General features: G+C 41.8%; 1 protein-coding gene across 1 annotated transcript; it reads left to right on the top strand.

Moving 5' to 3' along the window:
* Positions 1 to 1,657: 1,657 nt before the first annotated feature.
* On the top strand, positions 1,658 to 24,175 carry LOC124026998 (thioredoxin reductase 1, cytoplasmic-like). The gene is made up of 16 exons (XM_046339575.1): positions 1,658 to 1,996; positions 2,462 to 2,522; positions 6,545 to 6,654; positions 7,692 to 7,799; positions 8,220 to 8,292; positions 8,512 to 8,634; positions 12,037 to 12,179; positions 12,865 to 12,980; positions 15,073 to 15,298; positions 15,759 to 15,851; positions 16,122 to 16,198; positions 17,366 to 17,522; positions 17,859 to 17,966; positions 19,825 to 19,920; positions 20,318 to 20,452; positions 22,795 to 24,175. The coding sequence occupies exons 1-16, from the start codon at positions 1,880 to 1,882 to the stop codon at positions 22,855 to 22,857; spliced, it is 1,806 nt and encodes a 601-aa protein (XP_046195531.1). The 5' UTR covers positions 1,658 to 1,879; the 3' UTR covers positions 22,858 to 24,175.
* The last annotated feature ends 2,470 nt before the right edge of the window (positions 24,176 to 26,645 follow it).

Genomic DNA, 26,645 nt, shown 5'->3' with positions numbered 1-26,645 from the left:
AGGTCGGTGTGTTTGAAGCGATAATGTACTTCTGGTGTACCAAGACGCAAAAAGTCGGTGTGTTTGAAGCGTTAATGTACTTCTGGTGTACCAAGACGCAAAAAGTCGGTGTGTTTGAAGCGTTAATGTACTTCTGGTGTACCAAAACGCAAAACACAGTCGGTGTGTTCGAAGCTCATTCTCCTTAATTGAGGGGGGTGGGGGTGGGTGATGATGATATGTGATTTACTAGTGAACATTTTAAGTTATAAATAATTAATTTAAACAATAATGAAAAGAGAGTATGTGGTTTAATTTACTGTTTAAAGCTCATTTTATGGTTGGGACACTGGGAGTGGGAAAGTGATGTATACTTGCTTTCCAGCAGACGGTGCTATGAGCCAAAACATTGGGTCTGAGTTATGCTTTCTTATTGCAATGGATTATATCGGCCATATATCAAAAAAATAATGTATCATAAAAAAGTACAGATCCAGAGAATTTAAGTTTATGGTCTAAGACTTTAAAAAATCCTTATCCTGAGTAATACATACATGTGTAAACAGATGTAGTATATAGAACGATGCAAATACATATTTATGTTTTTTTTTTTTTGCTCTCCCCATCAATTTTCCCTTGCTATCCAGAATCCTTGGGACGTCCCTACCCTCCATTGAAGTTGACATTTAAAAATATTAAGATTAGGGTTAGGTAAGGGTTAAGGTTAGGGTTTATAGTGTAGGGACATCCCAATGATACTGCATTGCATTAACAGTGTTGGTCTAGTAAACCCAGAAAGGGTTCCCACTAGATGGGAAAGCGGCAATGTCCAAATTGGCTATATCATAAAAATAGATCAAATGTAAAATTATTTTTTTGGTCTTAATTTTAGGTTAGGGTTAGGCATAAGGTTAGCAGTGTGGTTAGGGTTAGGTCATACATTATTATATTGATTGAGGCTTCTGTTCTTCTCTGGTTAGGTTTAAAATAAGATTTTAAGAAGATATATTGAAGATTTAGTCGGTTTAGTCTTGAAGGGATACGGTTTTGTCAAAATTGACTTTACGTAGCGGGTTAGGAGAATTGGGTTAAGGTTAGGAAAAAGGTTAGGGTTAGCTAAATTGCCCTCCAAAAATCAACCTGTGACGACACAAACGGGATTACGTCTAGACATGACCAAAATACCGGGGTTTAGGACCCCCAGAACGCCGCCGAATGTAATGTTTTAGCTGTCTGAAAATATTGCCTGTTGGTCTTCCAATAATTTTATGAATTCATATTGTAACGATAATATTACATGCATTATCTATATAAATTTCACTGCTTCATCAGTTTCATTTTATAATGTGGTTGGATCACATATAAATACATTTCTACAGAATCATGTTTGAAACAAGTGTTAGTATTTATTTAGGAAAGCAAACACTGATCTTTACGCACGCACAAGCACACAGGGTTTTCACTAGATACCACAGCCACGAAGTCAAAATTGTCTATATCTTAAAAATTAATGACAACTATTTTGTTGTTGTTGTTGTTGTCTTCATTTAAGGTTAGCAGTGTGGTTAAGGTTAGGTTTAAATTCGGATTTTATTTTAAGAAAACTATTAGCAGAAATAGGCGTGGTTTCGACATTCGTGACTGTAGGCAGGCCCTAAAATTACGCACGACTTTTCGCTGTGTTGATGTACTGGGCGGGCGCTGAAATGACATGAGGACGAAAGTTGTCCCGTTGGAATTGTAGTCCATATCATACCTCAAGTGGTCCAGGAAGCTAGCTAGTTTGTCTTTATCTGTGATTCGCAAGTACAACCAGTTGGAGGGAGTTTCGCTCCTCTCTTCCATTGTTAGACACAAATTGAAGCTGCCAAGAGGCAAGTCAGACAGAAATAGTCCGAAAATGCCTCCCATCGACAATGACACCGGGAGGAATGAACTAAAATCTCGGATACAGGAGCTTATTGATTCTAATCAAGTGTTGGTATTCAGTAAAAGCAACTGTCCATTTTGTGTGAAGGTAAGTCCAACATATGCGTTTACTTTTTGTCTTAACTAACTAACTAGCTGGCTAGCTAGCTATTGTCTTACTTATTTCTCCCGCGAGTAAATTAGCCACATTCTCCCGCAAGTAGAGTTCTTCACGGGTCCACCCAATCGGGTATAGACCCGGACCTGTTAGGATACTAGTCGGGTCTAGGGAAGATTGTCCTCGGGTCCATAGCTAGGTAGTTTTCTTGGGCTAATGTTAGAAAACTTAACATAACTAACTTTTAATTGCTTTTTTGTTACTAACAAGTGTTTTAGCTTTCCGTTATAACCATGTATTGACTGAGGCACCACTCATCTCCCCGTTGTGTGTACCTAAAGTTAGCTGGATGACTACCACGCTGGCTAGCGAGGTATATCGCTCGTAATAGCCCATGGATAATCACGCACAGACAGACAGACGGGGTTCAAGCAGCATATCTGTTTTTCTTTCCAGGTAAAGGATCTGTTCAAGGAGCTGAACGTGAACTGCAATGTGGTGGAGTTGGATTTAATTGGTAAGGATGTCAAGCTTCTGTCTTGGAATACGGGTGTACTCTGCACTGTATAGTCTCAATTTATGCCTGTCACACCACATGTAGTTGTCATTGATTGGTATGATCACAATTGTACCAACTAGGTCTGGGGTGACTGTTACCGGCAGTAAAGTCACGGTAACTAGGCTTCTCCAAAACTGCGCTCAGATGGTCATTAGTTGCCTACCAAACTTGCCTTGTACTCAGCGCTCTATTGTCCCTCTAATCACGCTGACATCAATGCAAATTAAATCGAAAATCAAACACTTCATGAGAGCCCTGGCATTCAGAGTTTGAGTGGAATAGGATGATCAGCTGTTGCGCAGGGAGAGCCAGCTCCACATAGCTGGTGATGCATGGAATGAAATAAGTGTTCCTATAAGACCATGTTGTGAAACATTTCTATAGGCTATGCAGTTGCATGAAGACATCATTTTGATGGCTCTATTAAAAAGTGGAAGAGCCCATCAGCTTTCTATAGGCCAGGCCTATTATTTGTCAAAACTTTCCTAATATTAAGCACATTGCTTCGCTTTACAACCGGAGTAATCTACCTGGCTGGCATGAAAATGAAACACAGGAGAAGTGTACACTATTCGCTATTCAAGTGCATAAGGGTTGTTGCCCCCCCCCCCCCCCCCTCTCGCTGGGTGAGAATATTATCACTTGATGTCCAGTGTGTGTTGTCAAGAAAAGGCACATGCATTTTATTTATTTATACTTTTCAAATCATTGTTGCATGCATCTTGTAGCCTAGCCCATAGGCAGATATGTTTTGATAAGGTTTGCATCACAACTGAAGTGGCCAAATAACTTTAAGTGTAGCCTATAGGGATGGGACCCCTGGAACAGGGTTGGAGAGCCCATAACCTACAGAACCTAGGGAATGTGTTCTCATAAGCCCATGCAGTCACGTGTGAAAACTGACTTTTGACTGGCCGCTATTTATAAAAGGATCCCAGCTTTCTCGTGCTGCTATATTAAGCACATAAATCCTGTGTCGCCTACCTGGCATATTACAAATGTAGCCAAACACAACCTCCGTTCACTATTCCAGTGCAGGTTAAGGATGAATACAAAATATTCCACACATCATGTAAATGTAAATGTAATATTATCGAGTGCTTGTCATTGTGAATGAGAGACTGAAGTCTGTGCAGCCTGCGCAGGAAACAGAGCAGAGCACATACCTTTTCATGTGACTTTTTTTCAAATCCTCATAGTCGCATCTTTCTACGCTTGCTACGTTACGTTTTAATAACAGTGATGTAATATACACACACAAACATTTTGGGATATCATTGAATTGCCAAATTGCCTTCAATCGAGGTTCCAAAGGTCTTGAGTACTCTTAAGGATCAACGTTTCATCAACGAACATACAAACATTTGCAGTACATGTACACTACATGACCAAAATTATGTGGACACCTGCTTGTCAAACATCTCATTCCAAAATCATGTGCATTAATATGGAGTTGGTCCCACCTTTGTTGCTATAACAGCCTCCACTCTTCTGGGAAGGATTTCCACTAGATGTTACTTGGAACATTGCTGCGGGGACTTGCTTCCATTCAGCCACGAGCATTAGTGAGGTTGGGCACTGATGTTGGGTGATTAGGCCTGGCTCGCAGTCGGTGTCACAATTCATCCCAAAGGTGTTTAATGGGGTTGAGTTCGGCTCTGTGCAGGCCCAGTCAAGTTCTTCCACACTGATCTCAACAAACCATTTCTGTATGGACCTTGCTTTGTGCATGGGGGCATTGACATGCTGAAATAGGAAAGGGTCTTCCCCAAACTGTTGGCATAAAGTTTAAAGCACAGAATTGTCTAGAATGTGTAGAGTTAAGATTTCCCTTCAATGGAACAAAGGGGCCTTGCCCAAACCATGAAAAACCACACCAGATCACTATTCCTCCTGCACCAGATCACTATTCCTCCTACACCAAACATTACAATTGGCACTATGCATTCGTCCGTCAGACTGCCAGATGGTGAAGCGTAATTCATCACTTGAATGCGTTTCCACTAATCCAATGGTGGTGAGCTTGACACTACTCCAACCGACGCTTGGCATTGCGCATGGTGATCTTAGGCTTGTGTGTGGCTGCACGGCCATGGAACCCCATTTTATGAAGCTCCAGATGAACAGTTATTGTGCGGATGTTGCTTCCAGAGGAATTTTGGAACTCTGTAGTGAGTGTTGCAACTGAGAACAAGAGAAAAAAATGTATACACGCTTCAGCACTCTGCTGTCCCATTCTGTGAGCTTGTGTGGCCTACCAATTCGCGGCTGAGCCGTTGTTGCTCCTAGACGTTTTGACTTCACAATAACTGCACTTACAGTTGACCGTGGCAGGGCAGAAAGTTCCCGAATTGACTTGATAGAAAGGTGGCATCCTATGACGGTGCCACATTGAAAGTCACAGAGCTCTTCAGTAAGGCCATTCTATTGCCAGTGTTGGTCTATGGAGATTGTATAACATCGAACACACAATCTCCGTAGACCAACTATGGCAGTAGAATGGCTCAGCCACACAAGCTCACAGAACGGGACAGCAGAGTGCTGAAGCGTGTAAAAAAATAGCTTGTTCTCAGTTGCAACACTCACTACCGATTTCCAAAATTCCTCTAGAAGCAACGTCTGCACAATAACTGTTCGTCGGGAGCTTCATGAAATGTGCTGGGCCGGCCATGGAACCCCATCATTGGGGGTCAAGCCTCCTGAACATCTAATCAAATGGCTACACAGACTATTTGCATTGACAACCCCCCCCCCCCCCCCACGCTGCTGCTACTCTCTGTTATTGTCTATGCATAGCCACTTTAATAACTCAACCTACATGTACATAATTACCTCTACTACCTTGACACCGGTGCCTCCTGCACATTGACACATTGACTCTGTACTGGTATCCCCTGTATAAAGCCTCCACATTGACTCTGTACTGGTATCCCATGTATAAAGCCTCCACATTGACTCTATACTGGTATCCCCTGTATAAAGCCTCCACATTGACTGTACTGGTATCCCCTGTATAAAGCCTCCACATTGACTCTGTACTGGTATCCCCTGTATAAAGCCTCCACATTGACTCTGTACTGGTATCCCCTGTATAAAGCCTCCACATTGACTCTGTACTGGTATCCCCTGTATATAGCCTCCACATTGACTCTGTACTGGTATCCCCTGTATAAAGCCTCCACATTGACTCTGTACTGGTATCCCCTGTATAAAGCCCCGCTATTGTTATTTACTGCAGCACTTTAATTATTTGTTATTCTTATCTGTTACTTTTTGGGGGATTTTATTAAAACTGCATTGTTGGTTAAGGGCTTCTAAGTAAGCATTTCACTGTAAGGTCTACAACTATTGTAATCGTCACATAAATGATTTTATCCACCGGTCAGCAACGGGTGTGGCTGAAATGGACAAATCCACTAATTTGGGTGATGTAGTACATGTATAGGACCTATTATTGTACTAAGTTTGTTTCCTCATGCTCACCTTTTAGCTTTTCCTTATTGCTTTGTCTGCTATTAAATGTCGATGGTTGATCGAAAGGTAAAAAGAGGCTAATGGGTGCCTTTTCTGCAAATATATACAGTGTTTTTACATGGTGAAGATGTTATGTTTTACCACGGAATGCACTTTCAACGTTACGGGCCACCACAAAACGTGCTGAGTCGCTCTCTCGTTCTGCCCATTGCCATTTGATCTCTTACCAGTCACAGCTGTTCTGGTATAAATACACACTGTGCATTGCATAACTATTGCTCTGGCAAATGCATAGAAAATATCTTTCAGTACTGAATTATGCAATTTATTTAAACACGCTCTGTTTGTTTGCAGAACCAAAGTACATTTACATTATAGACTGCAGAGGCTGTCATGTATATGACTAGTGTTCATGTCAGCGATATGACAGGAAGAGTAGGATGAATGATTAATTTCATGTACGTGTAGCTGCTACTCTGCTAACATCTCTTAATGGTTGTGTCCAGAGGATGGATCAAACTATCAAGAACTGCTGCTTGAGATGACCGGGCAGAAAACTGTCCCCAATGTCTTCATCAACAAGACACACGTCGGTGGCTGTGACAAAACAATGAAGGTATGGATTGGCGCAGCAGCTTTCATGAACCCGGATCATTCTCATTTCACTCGTGGTTTTGCAAGTGCCACTGACTTTTAGTCTTGGGTTCTTTCCTGTCTTGAGATTCAAGCGTATGTCGAACTTAGGCTAAAATCTCAGGTTTTGGCAACAAAGATACCTTTGTGTTATTCATACGTTCCCCTTGCATTTTAACGTGTAGTAAATTATGCCCACCACAGGTTTTAATTGTGATGCAATATTACGAAAGAGTCTTTGTCTGTTTGCCAGAAACAAGGGTTGAGTGGATCTATTTGGGTCAAGTATGGTTAAGCCAATTTACATCTAAATGCACTACATTTGTCTTTTTACATCAAAATGGCTACTTAAGAACACCCAAACCTAGTCTTCTCTTCCCTCTACACTGAGCTGCAATTTAGCTAATGAAACCATTTCTTTTGCCTGGTCATGCTTTTCATAAGCTGGCACTTTGACAGCATGACACAATGGTGTATATTTCACTTGAAGCCAGCAACATTCTCCTGATACATTATAATCCTGACAATATCACCACGTGTTCTGTCTCCTACCCTTTTCTAGCAAATGCTGGTTTATTTCTGACATGTGGCACGGAGAATATCCCTCCGGCATGAATGGTGTCAGCATCGCTGTTGAATGTAGAATACCTTTTTTACATTTTAGTCATTTAGCAGACACTCTTAACTGTAATCACTCCTATAGGTTGCTCTGGATAAGTGCCTTGCTCAAGGGCACATTGAGCAAATTATTTTCTTCACCTAGTCTGCGCAAGGATTCTAACCAGCGACCTTTTGGTTACTGGCCCAACGTTCTTAACCACTAGGCTACCTTTCGACACTTGTAGACATGCACACTTTTCAAGACGACCCATTTTGGGACCATAAATTAGCATGCTGGTGTCCTTACTGTATTTCACTTGTCTATTTCCCACCAGAAGCAGAAATGTTTGTGCCCTTTAAGATGGCTGGGTTAATATTGTTTTCGCCATCGTGTCTGACCACCTGTCGTCCTCTTCTCAGGCCCACAAAGATGGTGTCCTGCAGCAGCTGCTGTGCGGGGAGAATGAGGTATACGACTATGACCTCATCGTCATCGGGGGCGGCTCAGGAGGGCTAGCATGCTCAAAGGTGAGAGCCTCCCAGATAACGCTTTCCAAACCAACCTTACCTCCAGACCTGCACCTTTCTAGTGTCGTATCGAGGCCCATGAAGGAAGGCTGTAAGTCCAGTCCATCATTGGCTCGGTCTGAGGACGTTTCTAGCTGTACAAGCCATGTGTCCTCTGTCCTTGTTTCCTCAATTCCTCTCAAAGTGCATTGGAGGAGAGGGCCCAAGGTTCCTCCTCTAAAGAGCTTGGAGGTGAAGTTAGGACGGAGGAAGCAAGAATACGATGGCTAGTAATATTTTCAGAGCGCCACGGGGAGGATTTCAGATGGCTCATTATCACAGCAATAAAACTAAGTATAAAAGCTGAGCTAGTTGACCAGTGGTTTTCTTAATCAAGTTGTCTAAATGGCCGTCTGACCTTTTGTGCTTCTTCTGGCATAGGAGGCAGCGTTGCTGGGCAAGAAGGTGATGGTGTTGGACTATGTGGTGCCCACGCCGAAAGGGAACACATGGGGTGTGTAGAGCTTCACGTGTCACACTCTTCAGACATTGAAGAGTTCTGTCGCGCGTGTCAAACATATCCCCTACAGCACACTGCTGCAGGCCCACCGAAGCACAACTCATAATGGCTTGCAGAATTCTGCTGTTATCAGTAACAACATGTCTGCATGTGTCAATGTGGATAAATTAAATCTCCAAATGTGTGATTTTGTGTTTCTTTGGCTCGGGACAGGCCTGGGTGGCACATGCGTGAACGTGGGCTGCATCCCCAAGAAGCTGATGCACCAGACAGCCCTGCTAGGGACTTCCATACAGGACGCCCGCAAGTTTGGCTGGGAGTTGCCGGAGGAGACGGGTAATAATTGGGTTGGCGTCTGGGTCAAACGTCAGCAGTTTAGGTTCCAATGTCCATTTTAGTCACTTGGAATGCATGCCCAACACTAGGGACGGGCATGAGTACTCGAACGGACGTTAAAACTCCATCTCTAACCAGCGATAACAAAAACATTTTAAGTACTGTAAAATTGTTTGGTGGAGTGTGCTTTGTGGCTTGAAGACAACGGCTGTGTTCCAATACTCATACTAACTGTACTATTTGTAACAAATTGAGTACATAGCATGCTTATTGGTGATAGTATGGATATAGTCAGTATGCCAAAAGTTCCCGGATATCGTACTACAGTCACCAAAATACCAAATATACAAGCAGTGGACACTATTTCCGTGCGTCACAACGTTTTCAGATTTGAATTAAATGGCGGAAAATATGCAGCCGAAGTCCAACGAGAGTTGATGCATATCCACTGCTTTAACTAATTATTACAAATGTTAAAATGTTGAGCAAATAAGTTACCAATTTCTTAGCTACGCTATTCTTACAAACCGTACAGAATATAATTACAGCAGTATGTACCTGTATCTTATCTAGCTACCTAACGTTAGTTGGCTACTAATACTTCGAACTAGGGCTGGGCGATATTCCCAAAATATCACAGTATTTTTTTAAAATTTGGATGGTATTTGACTGTTTTTAGTTTTTGAATAATAAAAGTTGTACATTTGCTTTATGAGTAGTTAGTGATCCCAGGGTGGCAACACACACATTCTAAGTGATTTCAATGAGTCTTTCTTCATGATTGTTTTATACTGTTCAATTCAACCAAAACAAATTTCAGCACATCTATAATTTCTGCATTTCTTGCACTCAATTGCAGTGGTGGAAAAAGTACCCTATTGTCGTACTTGAGTTAAAGTAATGATACGTTAATAGAAAATTGTCAAAGTAAAAGTACCCAGTTAAATACTACTTGAGTAAAAGTCTAAAAGTATTGGGTTTTAAATATATTTAAGTGTCAAAAGTGAAAGTATAAATCATTTCAAATTCCGTATGTTAAGCAAAACAGGTGGCACCATTCTTTTTTAATTTACAGATAGCCAGGGGCACACTCCAACACATCATTTACAAACAAAGCATTTGTGTTTAGTGAGTCCTCCAGATCAGAGGCAGTAGATGTCAAGAGAACATCCCTGGTCAAGTGCTTGAATTGTACCATTTTCCTGTCCTGCTAAGCATTCAAAATGTAACGAGTGCTTTTAGGTGTCAGAGAAAATGTATGGTTTACAAGGTCCAGTATTGCGTTCGTACATTCGCTGTGGCTTTCTACTCTGATTTCAGAGCACTCTCGTCCGTGTGTGCCAGTGCACAGAATGACTGATGAATTTTACGAACACTCAACACCAGTTGAATATGGCTGGTGTCAGTTATCGTTGGCAAAAAGGCGTAATTAAATTGTTGCCAGCAGCACAGTTAGTCACCACCGCTCTAGATAACTTGAAAACAGCCTAACCAGCTCTGCTAGGGCAAGTAAAAATGTCTAATTTGTGTCTTGAAGTAGCTAGCCAGTTAGCTTGGGTGGGTGCTTGACTGCCGTTGTGAGGTGCGTCCAGTGACACTGCCTGGCAGAGTGAAACGCTCTGAATTTACGAACGCCCAAAGAGCACTCTGGCACTCCAGATTGGATTTGAATAAGACACGAAAGTCATAAAATGTCTAGCTAGTCATTTGCTATGCTAGCAAGAGGTTGCAGAGGAACAGCATCAACTTCTGGTAGACAGGGGAAGCGCTAGTATGCTCAACTGAATGGATACCGTTCATTACAGTATACTAAAATGAACTAAGTGTGTGTGTAATCAAACACAGCTAAAGTTCATTTGCTTTGACTCTAGTGTTCCATTTCTACATGTGCATTTGCAAGCATCACAGTTCACTTCTCACTCCCTCAATTGCATTAGGACCACTCCCTCTACACGCATGCGGAGTTTGCACACAAGCTCCCATTAGGCCTACAGAAATAAATTCCTATTAAATATGGTGGGCATAAAAAATGCCTTTAGCTGGTGGGATACACAAGCTACATTCCTTGACAAATAACAACAGTTTCCAACAACGAGTTGCAGTTTGGAATAATTTCATCATGTTTATTTTCCGCTTAGGCTACTTTTCAAACTGCTAGTGTCATTTTTAGAATTGGTTAGCCTGGTCTATAACCCCCTAAACAGGTTCCGCACTGAAAATTTGCAAAACGTGATTTTGATAAGTGTATTTTCCTTAATCATTAAGCCTAGTCCTACTCCCCAAACAAACATGTTGTGGCTGTAATTCATCACCATGCAGTGTTCCATGTGGAATTATTCATCCATTTAGACAGGAAAAATAAACTACATTGTACGTCTGTAGGCATATAGGGAAAGGAAGACCAGATTTTTGTTTTGTAACCGTGAAAAAAAAACTATTTCAACGCTCCAAACTAAGCCCTGTTTCATATTATCAGCTTTTGAGAAGAACTATTCCAGACGCGCATTACTTCGCACTGGCAACTTTTTCATTCATTTGGAAAAATATTTGGTTCTATTTTATTCTGCTATATTTAATGTATTTTGCTATTAACAGTAGAGGCTGCTAAGGGGAGGATGTAATGAAATGGCATCAAACGCATGAAACCCATTTCATACCATTCCGCTCCAGCCATCACCACAAGCCTGTCCTCTATTAAGGTGCCATCGACCTCCTGTGTTGCTATGTAATAGGTTTGTCTTGACAGTGATAACGGCTCAAAACGAGTGTGTTATCTGCTAAATTAACAAAACAAGGCTATGCCATTGCTCAGCCATAGTCTTCAAGGAAGTGCCACTGCCTTTTTGAAGATTGTGTTCCATAATATATAACCAGTTGATATTACGGTTTCAGTAAATTAATCTTAAAATGGCACTTGCTTTTTTATTGACTCAATATACAGTATGAGGCCATTAAGGTTTGTAATCGCTAATGGTTATGATAAATTAGCATTGTTGTGTGCTGTTGGCATAGATAAATTCCCAAATGTTTTTTTCTTCCAGTCAGGTCTTCCCTTTGTTCTAAAGTAGATTAATTTTTTCTCCCCCTGTTCCGAGTACTCTTGAAAATATTTTTATAATGTGCGTACTCGGAACCGTCAAATGCCCACCTCTACCCAACACAACCAAAGTAGTAAGGGTATTGGGAACAGAGCCACGGCCAGTGCTAGGAATGAAACATGTGAAGGCATAAGTCACTTTCTGATTTAAAAACATTCTTGTTTAAGCCCTCTTCATGAGCCTGCGGTAACTTAAGGTCACGGAAATGTCAATGTTACATTTTCAGTGGCTTTTTCAGTAATGGTAATAAAGAACTTAAGACTTGTGTGGTCATTGTTGACTTTAATTTTCATCTGGTTCTTAGTGAAGCACAACTGGGAGACAATGAAGACTGCGGTGAACAACTACATTGGCTCGTTGAACTGGGGCTACCGGGTGGCGCTGCGCGACAAGAACGTCAACTACATCAACTCCTACGCTGAGTTCATTGAGTCGCACAAAATCAAGGTGGGTCGGCCCTTTGAGTTTACAAGCAGATCTTTGACAACAGTTGTTAATGAATTGACTACCTTTCATTTTCATACGAAATTGACTTCCATTCTCATACAGAAGTTACTGCCTTCAAATTTGACCCATTTTAGAAGGCAGTCAATTCGGTATGAAAATGGATGTGAACTTTTTAAGATTCAAAGCACATGATCTATTCTGAAACTATATTCTCAATACATTTTTCATAAAAAGAATCCGACAGGATTCAAGAGACAACAAACCCAACAACGGAGTAAAGAAAAATTAAAATGAAGTGAAAAAATGAATGCTTCTTACTTCTCGCTCCAGCAGAATAAAAGTTAACGATTACTAAGATGCATTTCTGGCAAAAGTCTTGATTCCAAATAACAAATGAGCTGTAACTTGCTTCATGTTAGTTCCTTGGCTTAACCTAATCAAACCAATCCCAAAGATATTTAATGGCTCTGTACAAACACACTTCACAGCACTTGGTAAAGCAGCTATTGTCTCCCATGGGAGGTTCTAAAATGCACACCCTTGACTTGACACATTGATTCTTGTTAACCACACTCAACAGATGAGATGAGTCTAGGTGTTGATTTTAATGGAAATTATTTTGTGTAGGAGAGAAATAAATCTGTGAAGAATGTTTAACACCGTACTTACCCACTCCACCTACCAGGCGACCAACAAGCGAGGGAAGGAGACCTTCCATACGGCCGCAAAGTTTATCCTGGCGACAGGCGAGAGGCCGCGTTACCTGAGCATCCCCGGAGACAAAGAGTACTGCATCACCAGGTGAGACCCTTCCCTCACAGTACACCGCAGGCATTATTTAACCCACAATCCATTTAGACTGCCGTCCAGCCAGGGGAAAGCCCTCATCACCACAATAGAGACAAATACACTGCAGGGTTGTATTCAGTAGTGCACACTGTGGCAAAACCTTTTGCAATGGGAATGGAAAAACAAGTATTTGTAATTGGACAAGATCAGGTAATCCCTCCCTGTTTGGATGTGTCCTTCTGTTTGGAGCCTAGTGAATATGACCCAGCTCTAGCAAGACTGTACAGGTTAAAGCGTGTGTGTGTGTACACAGTTGAAGTCGGAAGTTTACATACACCTTAGCCAAATACATTTAAACTCAGTATTTCACAGTTCCTCACATTTAATCCTCGTAAGAATTCCCTGTCTTAGGTCAGTTAGGATCACCACTTTATTTTAAGAATGTGAAATGTCAGAATAATAGTAGAGAGAATTATTTATTTCAGCTTTTATTTCTTTATCACATTCCCAGTGGGTCAGAAGTTTTACATACACTCCATTAGTATTTGGTAGCATTGCCTTTAAATTGTTGAACTTGGGTCAAACGTTTCAGGTAGCCTTCCACAAGCTTCCCACAATAAGTTGGGTGAATTTTGGCCCATTCCTCCTGACAGGTTTGTAGGGCTCCTTGCTCACACATGCTTTTTCAGTTCTCCCCACACATTTAGTCATGTAGTCAATGAATAGTATTCTCACATAGGTGTTCCTTTTGTCCAGGTGGGAAAAGGCAGTGTGGAGTGCGATTGAGATTGCATCATCTGTGGATCTATTGGGGCGGTATGCAAATTGTCTAGGGTTTCTGGGATAATAGTGAAGCACTTCATGGCTACAGATGTGAGCGCTACGGGTCCGTAGTCATTTAGGCAGGTACCTTAGTGTTCTTGGGCACAGGCACTATGGTGGTCTGCTTGAAACATGTTTGTATTAGACTCAGACAGGTAGAGTTTGAAAATGTCAGTGAAGACACTTGCCAGTTGGTCAGCGCATGCTCGCAGTATATATCCTGGTAATCCATTCTGCCCTGCGGCCTTGTGAATGTTGACCTGTTTAAAGATCTTACTCACATTGGCTGCGGAGAGTGTGATCACACTTCCGGAACAGCCATTTCTGACTGAAAATTTGTTACCAAAATTTGTTTAGGCAAAACCTTCCCTTTTCCCTCAACACTTGCTCTTTTTACGTGACACGTATGCGTATGTGACCAATAGGACCTGACCTATAGCATGTCATAATTACATCAATAAATTGGTTATTACAAACCCTTAACACTAACGTGTGACCGCAAAATGGAGAGGACGTGACAAACTCGAAACGGGGGAATGTTTACTGGTTGCCCATGAGGTAAAGAGTAAGTTAGATGTGTGGAATAAATTTGACTAATTGTGGAAAATACTTGAGATCAAGAAAAAGGTAAGGAGCCAGCACGGTGTGCCTATTATGTCTCTGCCAAACAGGTTCATGTTGTTCTGACAGCGACCGCTTTCCAACGTGGGAGAAGGCGCATTTGTTAAAAAATAATATAATTTATTTGTGTTGTATAATATAACATATACAATTTCAATAGTGCGTCTTAGTGATGGACTGTGCCATCCCCATGTCCTCCGCAATGGATTAGTCCATTCAGACGGGTGCCAATCAGGCAGGTGTCTTATACACCATGATTATTTTCTTCTTTTTTTGCTACTTGCTCGACTAAAGAAATTTTGGTCGACCAACAGCCTATCGACCAAACAATCGACCAGTTGACTAAATGGGGTCAGCCCTAATTGTGACTGAATAACTAAATTCTCAGATTACATACTTATCTACTGGTCTCATAAAGACCCCGGCTCATTTCAGACTACATAACCAGTCTTTCTGTGTATTGTTTGGGAGATTAACTGCTGACATTTTTAAGGATATAACTTTGTTTAGTGAATCAATCTGACATTCAAGTATTTCACATGCTTATTGCAGAAATAATGGGTGAATTTTGGCATTGATACATCTAAGAGCTTTATGGTTTTAACGGAGGTGCACTCTACTCTGGCTGCTCCTCCTGTGTGTTTCCATCCTTTTTACGCAGCGACGACCTGTTCTCTCTGCCCCACTGCCCTGGCAAGACCCTGGTGATCGGGGCGTCCTACGTGGCGCTGGAGTGCGGGGGTTTTCTGGCGGGCCTGGGCCTGGATGTGACAGTCATGGTACGCTCCATCCTCCTGAGGGGCTTCGACCAGGAAATGGCCAACCGTGCCGGCAAGCACATGGAGGAGCATGGCGTAAAGTTCCTCCGGAAGTACGTCCCCGTCAAGGTGCGTCAACGTGACTTATCTACTACCATACATGGGTTAAAATCTTTTTTGAAATATTTCGTTTAGCTTTTGGCTGCCTGAAATGCCAGGTGGATAGTAGATATTGGTTCCATTTCAACAGGTAAACTCAATGAAGTACAGCTAGTATTTAAAATAATTTAAACAAAGATCTGTGTACAAGGATCTTGTGTCTTTCCTCAGCTGTAATGGCTTGGACATGCCTGGTACTAAATTGCTCTGTCATCAGGGAAGTTGTGTAATATTTTGCTCTCTATCTAAAGGGTTGTCATCAGTTTAAGTCTAACTTTGATGGCTGTTAGCCTGTATGGGCAAACTGAATGAAAAACCACTTGCTCTTTCAGAAAAAGATTCCTTCATTTCACCCGGCCCTGGCCATTGTAACATTAAAGCCATTTTGTAACTAGATATAAAAAAAATTGTGTGTGTGTACACATGCCAGGTGGAGGAGCTGGAGGCAGGTACTCCTGGGAGGCTGAAGGTGACAGCCAAGAGCACGGAGGGAGACGAGACCATCGAGGGAGAGTACAATACTGTACGTAGCCATCACTATAATGCTCAATATCCAATATAGATTGGGAGTCCCAAAGTAAATCTAGCACTTATGGCTGAAACTAAGAGTTAAATCTGAAAATATACTACTTAAACATGTTGCATTAGGAATTAACTCTGCAGGGTTGTCCATCTTGGAGCATTTGTTAAAAAAAAAATGTTTTGTCAGTTAAATTGAATAATTCCTGCTTTGTTTTAATGACATGCTGGAGAAATGTCCTGTTAACCAGGTGACTTGCTTCTCCTCACTCAGGTGTTGATAGCTGTGGGGCGCGATGCCTGTACAGGAAAGATCGGCCTGGATCAAGCCGGGGTCAAAGTCAACCCCAAGTAAGTTTCCTTCCTTTTATTTTCTCTCCCTTATTTCATTCATCCACCGATTCGCACTTTCAGCCGTCACCAAGGAGATGTAGACAAGATGTGCTTGTACCTTTAAGACTCCAGTCATGGTGATTCAGCACTATTGCCACCCCTGAGAGAGGGGGGGGGGGAACTGGCACTGGCACTGTTGGGATTTTTGTGCTTCATTAGTTTACTCCAATTAGGGGAGGGGTGGTAGGGTTAGGGGAAAATAATATAGGAAAATGTATTGAATTTCTATGTATGGGAATTGCTCTGGATAAGAGCGTCTGCTAAATTACTCAAATGTAAAATGCTGTAACATTAGGACACAACTGTATCTTAACCTTGGACTTCTTCACAATCATGTAAACTGGATTGAGGATGATTTGTTCCTAACATGGTGTTTGGTTATGCCATAAAGTGCTTTAGGCCGTAGGGATAAGGCAATCGGCAGGTTTAGGAGTGACTGCACCTCTGAGTCAGCCATGTGACTGGGACCCTAGCGGCATTTTAACACGGGGCTGACAGACACACGGCTAAAGGGCCACCGGGGTTGCGCTACGTGTCGTGTACGGGGTTGCGCTACGTGTCGTGTACGGGGTTGCGCTACGTGTCGTGTACGGGGTTGCGCTACGTGTCGTGTACGGGGTTGCGCTACGTGTCGTGCAGGAGTGTTTATTGACAAAAGCGAAATGTCTAATGAATAACAGAGAAATTACTCGTTTTTAATGTGACTTGAGAAGTTCATTGTGGTATAGTATTCTCTTGTATAGAGGCACACACATTCTGTCCAAACACACTAGACCTGGTCAGAGTTGTTTTGCATGGTCAGATATCAGATTATGCAAATACAATGGTACACCGTTTTTTCCAGGATCAAAATGGGGTTTAGGTGGGGGGCGTGATGTGGGCATAGCCCACTAAAATGCTGTCGTCTTTAAAGCTTATTTTGCCATGGGGCTGAGAACTTTTGCATTTTTAAAGCTAACCTCATGCAATTCTACACATTTGCCATGGTTTGTCGTGTTCTTATAGTATCTGAATGAATTTCAGATTCTCCCTGACTGTTTCGTTGTATATTTTGGTGATTGTTGTTATTTTATAAAAAATATATGTCCCCTCGCTAAGCTTCCACTCTTTCTCCACCTTCCCCAGGAATGGTAAGATCCCGGTGAACGACGAGGAGCAGACCAACGTGCCGCACATCTACGCCATCGGAGACATCCTGGAGGGCAAGTGGGAGCTGACGCCCGTGGCTATCCAGGCTGGCAAGCTGCTGGCACGCCGTCTGTACGCGGGCGCCTCGCTCAAGGTAACTGTCAGACAGCAGGCCTTCAATTTACCCCCTAGGAGTTGCCATTTTCTATTGCTAGACCATAGCAGATTGACAGTGTAACCCTCCGGCAGTACTATCTCTGTGCCTATGCTTTGAGAAGAGTCGCTTGTTTCTTTCAGAAGAAAATATGGATGTTGGTGTTATGTGGTGGGGTCTTTGCGCCCCACCTAAAATGTGTAAACTAGAAGAAACCATGTACAGATTTTCCCTAGCTTCTATCATACAGTAGGTTATTTTGCCTGGTGAACCTCTGTGACACCACCTGGTACAGATTGTAAATTGTTATTAATTGCGGTTGAATTCTGTGTGCAGTGTGACTACGTGAATGTTCCCACCACGGTGTTCACCCCTCTGGAGTATGGTGCCTGTGGGCTGTCTGAGGAGAAAGCTATGGAGCTGTACGGCCAAGACAACCTGGAGGTAGCTACTGACGCAACACATGCTCCACTTCCAGACTACTGGTAACCTGGCCAAAAATGAACACCCTGCCAAATATGTGTAGATTTTGGCATTTGTGAGTAAGAATGTCTTAATTCACCGTCCACGTTGGTCACACTCGGGACTCTACAATGGGAGTATTTCATAAAAATAGTCAAAAGTCAAGTATGGCCAAATGTGAGTTGTGATTTTATAGCAAAATAAATGCTGCAGTAGATGTTGTCGAAGCATTTCTGCCGTTTTGTTTCCTATTTGGTAATTCACAAAGAAATAAGAATCCTAACATTATAGCTATCCCTTTTCGTGCAGCAACACCGGGGGCTTGTGCGAGCAAGAAATATTTGTTTTTAGAAGCAATGCGCATTAGTTGGTCTAATTTACTGAAGTGTACTGAATAGAGACTTTCCTTGTTTCTTGGCTATTTATACTGAACAAAAAATATAAACACAACATGCAACAATTTCAAAGATCTTACTGACTTAGTTCATACAAGGAAATCACAAATCCCTAAATTTGTTTTGTGAAATCCATAGATTAGGGCCTAACTGGGCAGGGATGGAGCCATGGGTGGGCCTTGGAGGGCATAGGCCCACCCACTGGGGCTCCAGGCCCAGCCAATCAATGAGTTTAACCCTACAAGGACTTTATTACAGACAGAGATACTCTGTTTCATCAGCTGTCCGGGTAGCTGGTTGCACGTTGTGAGGCTGGTTGGACAACTGCCAAATTCTCCAATTATATTGGAGGTGGCTTATGGTAGAGAAATAAATGAACATTCAATTATCTGGCACGCTCTCAACTTGAGTGTGGCAAAACTGCACATTTAGTGGTTTACATTTTTTCGCCCCCAGCACAAGTTGCACCTGTGTAATGACCCTGCTGTTTAATCAGTTTCTTGATATGCCACACCTGTCAGGTGGATGGGTTATCTTGGGAAAGGAGAAATGCTCACTAACACGGATGTCAACAAATTTGTGCCCAAAGTTTGAGAAATAAGCTTTGGAAGATTTGATGGGATCTTTTATTTCATCATGAAATGTGGGACCAACACATTTACATGCTGTGTTTTTATATTTTTGTTCAGTATACATTATATACGCTACATTGTTTTTCAATGTTTGAGTTTGCTTTTACTGCTGGCAAAGAGACAGCAATTGGCCCTTGCTATTGAGATTCCTCACAGGCACACATGACTATTGGCCCTGTTACCTAGGTAAGCTTAAAGGGGCAGTTGCGTTTTTTTCTCTGTGATATTTTGGTTAAAATACAGGTCACATAAAATTGAGTTGAGCAATATACCACATTATCTTACTAGTAATACATTTCTTGTTTTAGAAAGATTACTAAGCATGTCAATCTTTAAAAAATAATGTAAAACAAAAAATGTAATTATGGAAACACAAAATTGGCTGGTTAAAATAATCTTGAGTGACTGGTAGATTAAAAAATAGATATATATATATATCTACCTGCCACAGTGGCTGGTAGCCAAAGTTAGTTTTAGGCGCTGATTGGTACTTCAGCCACATCACACACACTCGCAGCCCACTGGCACTGAATAATACATATTGGACCGATATCAACTGACATTTTGGCTCTGCTCACATATGCACCTTAGCTAGCATACCAGTTGAAATGTGGACACTGAAACAAAGCCTTTGACACACCAGCTAAAATGGCTAGCTATTAGACAGTGGGAAACCAGAGTCCTGGTTCTGTGTTCACTTATGATTTCTAACTGATGCTTAACAGACATTTTTTTTCTCCCCCCTTATTAATAAAATGCATGTTATTCTTCCATTACGGTATGTGCATTTTAATGTCCTTGTTAACTGTGTAGGTGTACCACAGTCTCTTCTGGCCTCTGGAGTTCACTGTCCCCAACAGGGACAACAACAAGTGCTACTCAAAGATCATCTGTAATAAATTGGACAATGTAAGAACACCTTCTTTCCAAACTTACCTGACTACCTGTTTTAATTCATAGATACAGCAATTATTGTCACCTGTTTCGCCATATAGAGTTCAGACTTTCTCACATTGAAAACAGAGGATGTCTGGGAGCCAGACAAATAAAACTCATTGTAAATGAGAACTTGTTCTCAACTGGCCTACCTAGTTAAATAAATAAAACTGGGAACAAAAGGCTGCCACCCTGACAATGCGAACCCATTGTCACTTGTTTCTGAAAGCTATTCTAGAATGTGAAATTCAACATGTTGAAGACGAACACAAGTTCCTCCATGCAGGGTCTGCCTAACATAACAAAATAGATCAAGTGTATCGGTAATGTACTATCAGACCCTGTAACACCCTTCTCTGTCTCCCTGCAGGACCGCGTGATCGGGTTCCATTACTTGGGGCCCAATGCGGGAGAGGTGACGCAGGGATACGGCGTGGCCATGAAATGTGGCCTGACCAAAGAGCAGCTGGACAACACTGTCGGCATACACCCCACCTGCGCTGAGGTAAGACTGATCCCAGACCAGCTGCAGTTTGCATTTCATGTGTGTGTGTGTGTATATATATATGTGTATATATATATATATATATATATATATGTATGTATGTATGTATGTATGTATGTATGTATGTATGTATGTATGTATGTATGTATGTATGTATGTATGTATGTATGTATGTATGTATGTATGTATGTATGTATGTATGTATGTATGTATGTATGTATGTATGTATGTATGTATGTGTATGTATGTATGTATGTATGTATGTATGTATGTATGTATGTATGTATGTGTGTGTGTGTGTGTGTGGCAGGTATAGTAAGTCCCTCCACAGTGCAAAAAAGTGGCTTCATACTCAGTTAACCCAGTGAGCCCCCAGGCCCATGTTTCCCAGGGTTAACAACATGCATTGTAGATTCATAATATTATATTGCATTGTGTTACACCCTCTACATTTATTTCACAGATTTCTTGGCCAAAGTCCATTTAATCTTTTAGTACCTTTTTTAAATAACAAAATATATATACTGTGCCTTGCGAAAGTATTCGGCCCCCTTGAACTTTGCGACCTTTTGCGAAGAATCAACAACAAGTGGGACACAATCATGAAGTGGAATGACATTTATTGGATATTTCAAACTTTTTTAACAAATCAAAAACTGAAAAATTGGGCGTGCAAAATTATTCAGCCCCCTTTACTTTCAGTGCAGCAAACTCTCCAGAAGTTCAGTGAGGATCTCTGAATGATCCAATGTTGACCTAAATGACTAATGATGATAAATACAATCCACCTGTGTGTAATCAAGTCTCCGTATAAATGCACCTGCACTGTGATAGTCTCAGAGGTGCGTTAAAAGCGCAGAGAGCATCATGAAGAACAAGGAACACACCAGGCAGGTCCGAGATACTGTTGTGAAGAAGTTTAAAGCCGGATTTGGATACAAAAAGATTTCCCAAGCTTTAAACATCCCAAGGAGCACTGTGCAAGCGATAATATTGACATGGAAGGAGTATCAGACCACTGCAAATCTACCAAGAACTGGCCGTCCTTCTGAACTTTCAGCTCATACAAGGAGAAGACTGATCAGAGATGCAGCCAAGAGGCCCATGATCACTCTGGATGAACTGCAGAGATCTACAGCTGAGGTGGGAGACTCTGTCCATAGGACAACAATCAGTTGTATATTGCACAAATCTGGCCTTTATGGAAGAGTGGCAAGAAGAAAGCCATTTCTTAAAGATATCCATAAAAAGTGTCGTTTAAAGTTTGCCACAAGCCACCTGGGAGACACACCAAACATGTGGAAGAAGGTGCTCTGGTCAGATTAAACCAAAATTGAACTTTTTGGCAACAATGCAAAACGTTATGTTTGGTGTAAAAGCAACACCCTAAACACACCATCCCCACTGTCAAACATGGTGGTGGCATCATCATGGTTTGGGCCTGCTATTCTTCAGCAGGGACAGGGAAGATGGTTAAAATTGATGGGAAGATGGATGGAGCCAAATACAGGACCATTCTGGAAGAAAACCTGATGGAGTCTGCAAAAGACCTGAGACTGGGACGGAGATTTGTCTTCCAACAAGACAATGATCCAAAACATAAAGCAAAATCTACAATGGAATGGTTCAAAAATAAACATATCCAGGTGTTAGAATGGCCAAGTCAAAGTCCAGACCTGAATCCAATCGAGAATCTGTGGAAAGAACTGAAAACTGCTGTTCACAAATGCTCTCCATCCAACCTCACTGAGCTCGAGCTGTTTTGCAAGGAGGAATGGGAAAAAATGTCAGTCTCTCGATGTGCAAAACTGATAGACATACCCCAAGCGACTTAAAGCTGTAATCGCAGCAAAAGGTGGCGCTACAAAGTATTAACTTAAGGGGGCTGAATAATTTTGCAAGCCCAATATTTCAGTTTTTGATTTGTTAAAAAAGTTTGAAATATCCAATAAATGTCGTTCCACTTCATGATTGTGTCCCACTTGTTGTTGATTCTTCACAAAAAAATACAGTTTTATATCTTTGTTTGAAGCCTGAAATGTGGCAAAAGGTCAAAGTTCAAGGGGGCCGAATACTTTCGCAAGGCACTGTATATCTATATAGAGATCTGGCAGCAGACCCCTGCAGTACTTTGTCTGCGTACCCCACTTTGAGAACCCCTGTCATAGGTAACTAGGTAATGTTCAAGGCTAATGACATCAGTATTTTGTTGCAAGCACACTCTCTATCCATCTCTATGGTTTGAGCTTGGCTCTGACCATTTAAAACAATTATTGCGAATGAGTCGTGCTACCTTGCTATGATGCAGATCAACAGTCTTTCTGCTTATTCTTTTCTTCCAGATCTTCACCACCATGGAGGTGACCAAGAGCTCAGGCGGTGACATCACCCAGACGGGCTGCTGAGGTTAAACCCTGCTTGTTTAATGGGCTGTCCTGTTTTCCATCTTAGATCTCTCACCTCGTAGCTCTGCACCAACCTGGCCCCCTCAAATTCTATACCCAAGACCAATCGCTTCTCAGGAAAAACCAATAAGGTGGGGGGGAGTCTGAACGGATGAAACCACACATTTGGGAATAAGGGTGGGGAAACAGTGGGTCAGTATAATACTGTCGGAAAGATTGAGCCAATAAATGCTCTGAGGGGGGCCTGTAGTGTGGACATAAAAGACATATGAGGTGATTAACTATCTATGGGACAGCCTGCTAAATAGCGGGGTTACTCTGCTGCTTTCACAATGCACCCTGTGTGTGTCTTCCTCAGAGGTGCACCACCCATCTCTAGGGATGGGTGAGTGCTGTTTGACGTGCTGGCCCTTAACCCAATCACTGTGGTGGGCTAGAACTGATGTCCCTCTGTCCAAAGACACCAGGGGTGAACCGAACCCTTCGTCCAAACTTAAACACCTGCACACACATGTACACATACACACACACACATCTACACACACTTGCGTATAATGACTCCTGTAGTATGTTAACAGCTGAATGGATACAATAATTCTCTGATCCAGTGTGGTGGAAATGCCTGATCATTTTTACTCGGTGGAAGTTTACTATGTCCTAAGATGTGTTTATTTTCTTTTGTCATCACGTCTCTTCTCTGGCAAGCCATCAACATTCCAGGCATTATTTCTCATCAGAAGTGTATATTGTCCGATATCTCAGAAATGGAAAATTGAAATCAAGTTTAATGTGGTGCAATGGATTTTTTAAAATATCAGTATTTCTCGTGGTGTCGAACTTGCCGTTTCTCCACATCGGGATCGTCGACTTTAAAGGAAACTCCCAGTTCCAACTTCTACCAAAGTGTGAACCAAAAAGGTGCATGTAGGAGAAGTCAAAAGAAAGAACCTCCATGATTCAAATCTCTGTCCTGCTTCAGAAAACACTGTTAGTAACCCCAATGACTGAATACATAAAACATGAATTGTAGTGATTTATTGTATATATTTGACACACACGCACACACACTTTAAAAGTTTTCAGTGGATAATGAAATAAATGCTTCTTTTGTATCAGTTTGATCTTGCTGTTTTGTTTGCCTCTGCGTTGTGTATGTAAAATGTATCCAATCTGGTAGAGGACAGTATTTAAGAGTTATTTTCTGCCTACTGTTGAGCAGTGACACCGGTCAAAATGTATTAATGACTGCTTCACTGGTATCACCGTTTTTCTAGATCACTTTTGATTAAAGTCTTGAAAGACCATGTCAACATGCAAACTATCGTCTTGACTCTTTTGTTTGTGTCAGTGAAATTTAAGATGTTACTTTTATTTTAGCTTCTATCATGAAACGACCTGTTCCATGTGGTTTCCTAGTGGGTTTAGTGGTTGATGGAGTAATCTTGTGCATGTGAGAAGAGTATGTCCGGTTTACGGGAAAGTACCTAAGGAAATATCGGGTGTTTGGCCGTTCCTTAGCAACCTTAGTTTCCTGAGATAAGATCAGAGTACATAACCGGGAATCGGGTGTGTGAAAAGTCTTATCAGTGTGCTATGACGTTTCCTCCTTACTGGAAAGGACCAGCAATGTGGCTTCCACTCAGACCAGGTTTGTCCTGGCACAAACAGATCTGTGACTAGACTATATCAGCATTTCATTACTTGTGTATCATAAACCATTAGTAGGTGTATTGGGAGGGGGGAATTTGTATATAAACAGTTGAACTGAGGTATATCTTTAGGAAAACCAATATGCTGTTTGCTGAGAACTGTTTTTCAGTACAAGGTGGGTGTGTGGTTTTCATAGTGATGAGATTATTTTAATCCTCTTCATTCGTCGTCCACAGTCGATCAAACCACGTTGAAGTGGGCTCCCATTCATTCCCCTATATCTCAGACAAGGATGTTTTGAAAAATGTATAATGGGGTATTTCCGTTCAGATTTGTGTATCAATTGCTATGTCCTATTCATCCAGTTAGTGGCGGTCATGATCAAAAGAGCCTGGACTGGTGTGAAGCTTTTGTTGGGTTTAGTGGTTCTGTCTTTCGCTTGGGTGTGTAAACGGTGTCACCTGCACATGCTGCCATGGCAACTCTGGACTATGTATTTTAATTAGCTTTGTAGTCCCTCAGTTGAATTGAAAAGCAATCTAACGGAGATATGATTAAATTATTTTGTCTGTTTATCATTGAGCGCTTTTCAAACAAACAGAGCACCATCCCTGTTAATCAGTGTTCCCAGAGTTTATTTAAGGTGGAGTAATTCATGTTAGTTACTAGAAATCTGTGGCAACATACCTGAATAGTCCAAAGGGGTTGAATAAATTTGTAAGTAAACATTTCTAGTCCTGTTCTCTATTTTTGAGATTAGGGCCCATAATTATAAAGAACAAGGCCTTTTCCTCTCACTGAGAATGAAGTTGTCAAGGATTGCAAACATACTGTACAAAGACCCCAAAACCACTTAACATTTGGTCTCCGATTTTCTCCCAAACCTTTATGGTACAGAAGGAAATGTAGCCAAGGCGGGCTAGATAAAGTGACCTCGAACTTTACGTGCTCTGTGATTGTTACCAGAAAACAGCCAACAACTTCTGTGACTCACAATGACAAGTCATGTTATTCCTGCCTCTGCAAATAATGACCCTAACCGCCTCTGTTGTAATGGAGTCTTGTGTTGAAACATGTTCGACTAGAAGTACAGGTTTTTGTTCATCTTAGACTCAAACAATCATCAGTCATTAACTTGATTACATTCAATGGACATATACAGTATTCTTAGTACTTTGCATTGAAAACTGAACAGGTAATGCCGTTTGGTTTATTACAAGTCAAACTAAATGTTTTTAGACTTCCTTGAGCTGTCACCGACTCATCCTGCATCAGTGACTCAGGAACTAAACTCAGCAAAAAAAGAAACGTCCCTTTTTCGGGACCCTGTCTGTCTTTCAAAGATAATTAGTAAAAATCCAAATAACTTCATTGTAAAGCGTTTAAACACTGTTTCTAATGCTTGTTCAATGACCCATAAACAATTAATTAACAACTGTTCCACGGGTGCATGTTAAGACACTAACAGCTTACAAACGGTAGGCAATTAAGGTCACAGTTATGAAAACTTAGGACAGTAAAGAGGCCTTTCTACTGACTCTGAAAAACACCAAAAGAAAGATGCTCAGGGTCCCTGCTCATCTGTGTGAACATGATTTAGGCATGCTGCAAGGAGGCATAAGGACTGCAGATGTGGCTAGGGCAATAAATTGCAATGTCTGTACTGTGAGATGTCTAAGACAGCGCTACAGGATGGACAGCTGATCATCCTCGCAGTGGCAGACCACGTGAAACAACACCTGCACAGGATCGGTAAATCCGAACATCACACTTGCGGGACAGGTGCAGAATGGCAACAACTGCCCAAGTTACACCAGGAACGCACAATCACTCCATCAGTGCTCAGACTGTCCGCAATAGGCTGAGAAAGGCTGGACTGAGGGCTTGTAGGCCTGTTGTAAAACAGGTCCTCACCAGATATCACCGGCAACAACGTTGTCTATGGGCACAAACCCACTGTCGCTGGACCAGACAGGACTGTCAAAAAGTGCTCTTCACTGATGAGTCATGGTTTTGTCTCACCAGGGGTGATGGTCGGATTCGCGTTCATCGTTGAAGGAATGAGCGTTAGATGGAGGCCTCTGGAGCGGGAGCGGTTTGGAGGTGGAGGGTCCGTCATGGTCTGGTGCGGTGTGTCA

The sequence above is a fragment of the Oncorhynchus gorbuscha genome, linkage group LG03, assembly GCF_021184085.1.
Source record: "Oncorhynchus gorbuscha isolate QuinsamMale2020 ecotype Even-year linkage group LG03, OgorEven_v1.0, whole genome shotgun sequence".
NCBI lineage: Eukaryota > Metazoa > Chordata > Actinopteri > Salmoniformes > Salmonidae > Oncorhynchus > Oncorhynchus gorbuscha.
The sequence above is the reverse complement of the archived record's forward strand: the minus strand, read 5'-3'. Positions and strand labels throughout refer to the sequence as shown.

Bases quoted from the DNA above. Each gene is read 5' to 3' on its own strand.
- LOC124026998 (XM_046339575.1), top strand. From the start codon at position 1,880: ATGCCTCCCATCGACAATGACACCGGGAGGAATGAACTAAAATCTCGG. The intron at 8,635-12,036 runs GTAATAATTGGG...TCTGGTTCTTAG, and splicing joins GGAGTTGCCGGAGGAGACGG to TGAAGCACAACTGGGAGACA. The intron at 17,967-19,824 runs GTAGCTACTGAC...TTAACTGTGTAG, and splicing joins ACGGCCAAGACAACCTGGAG to GTGTACCACAGTCTCTTCTG.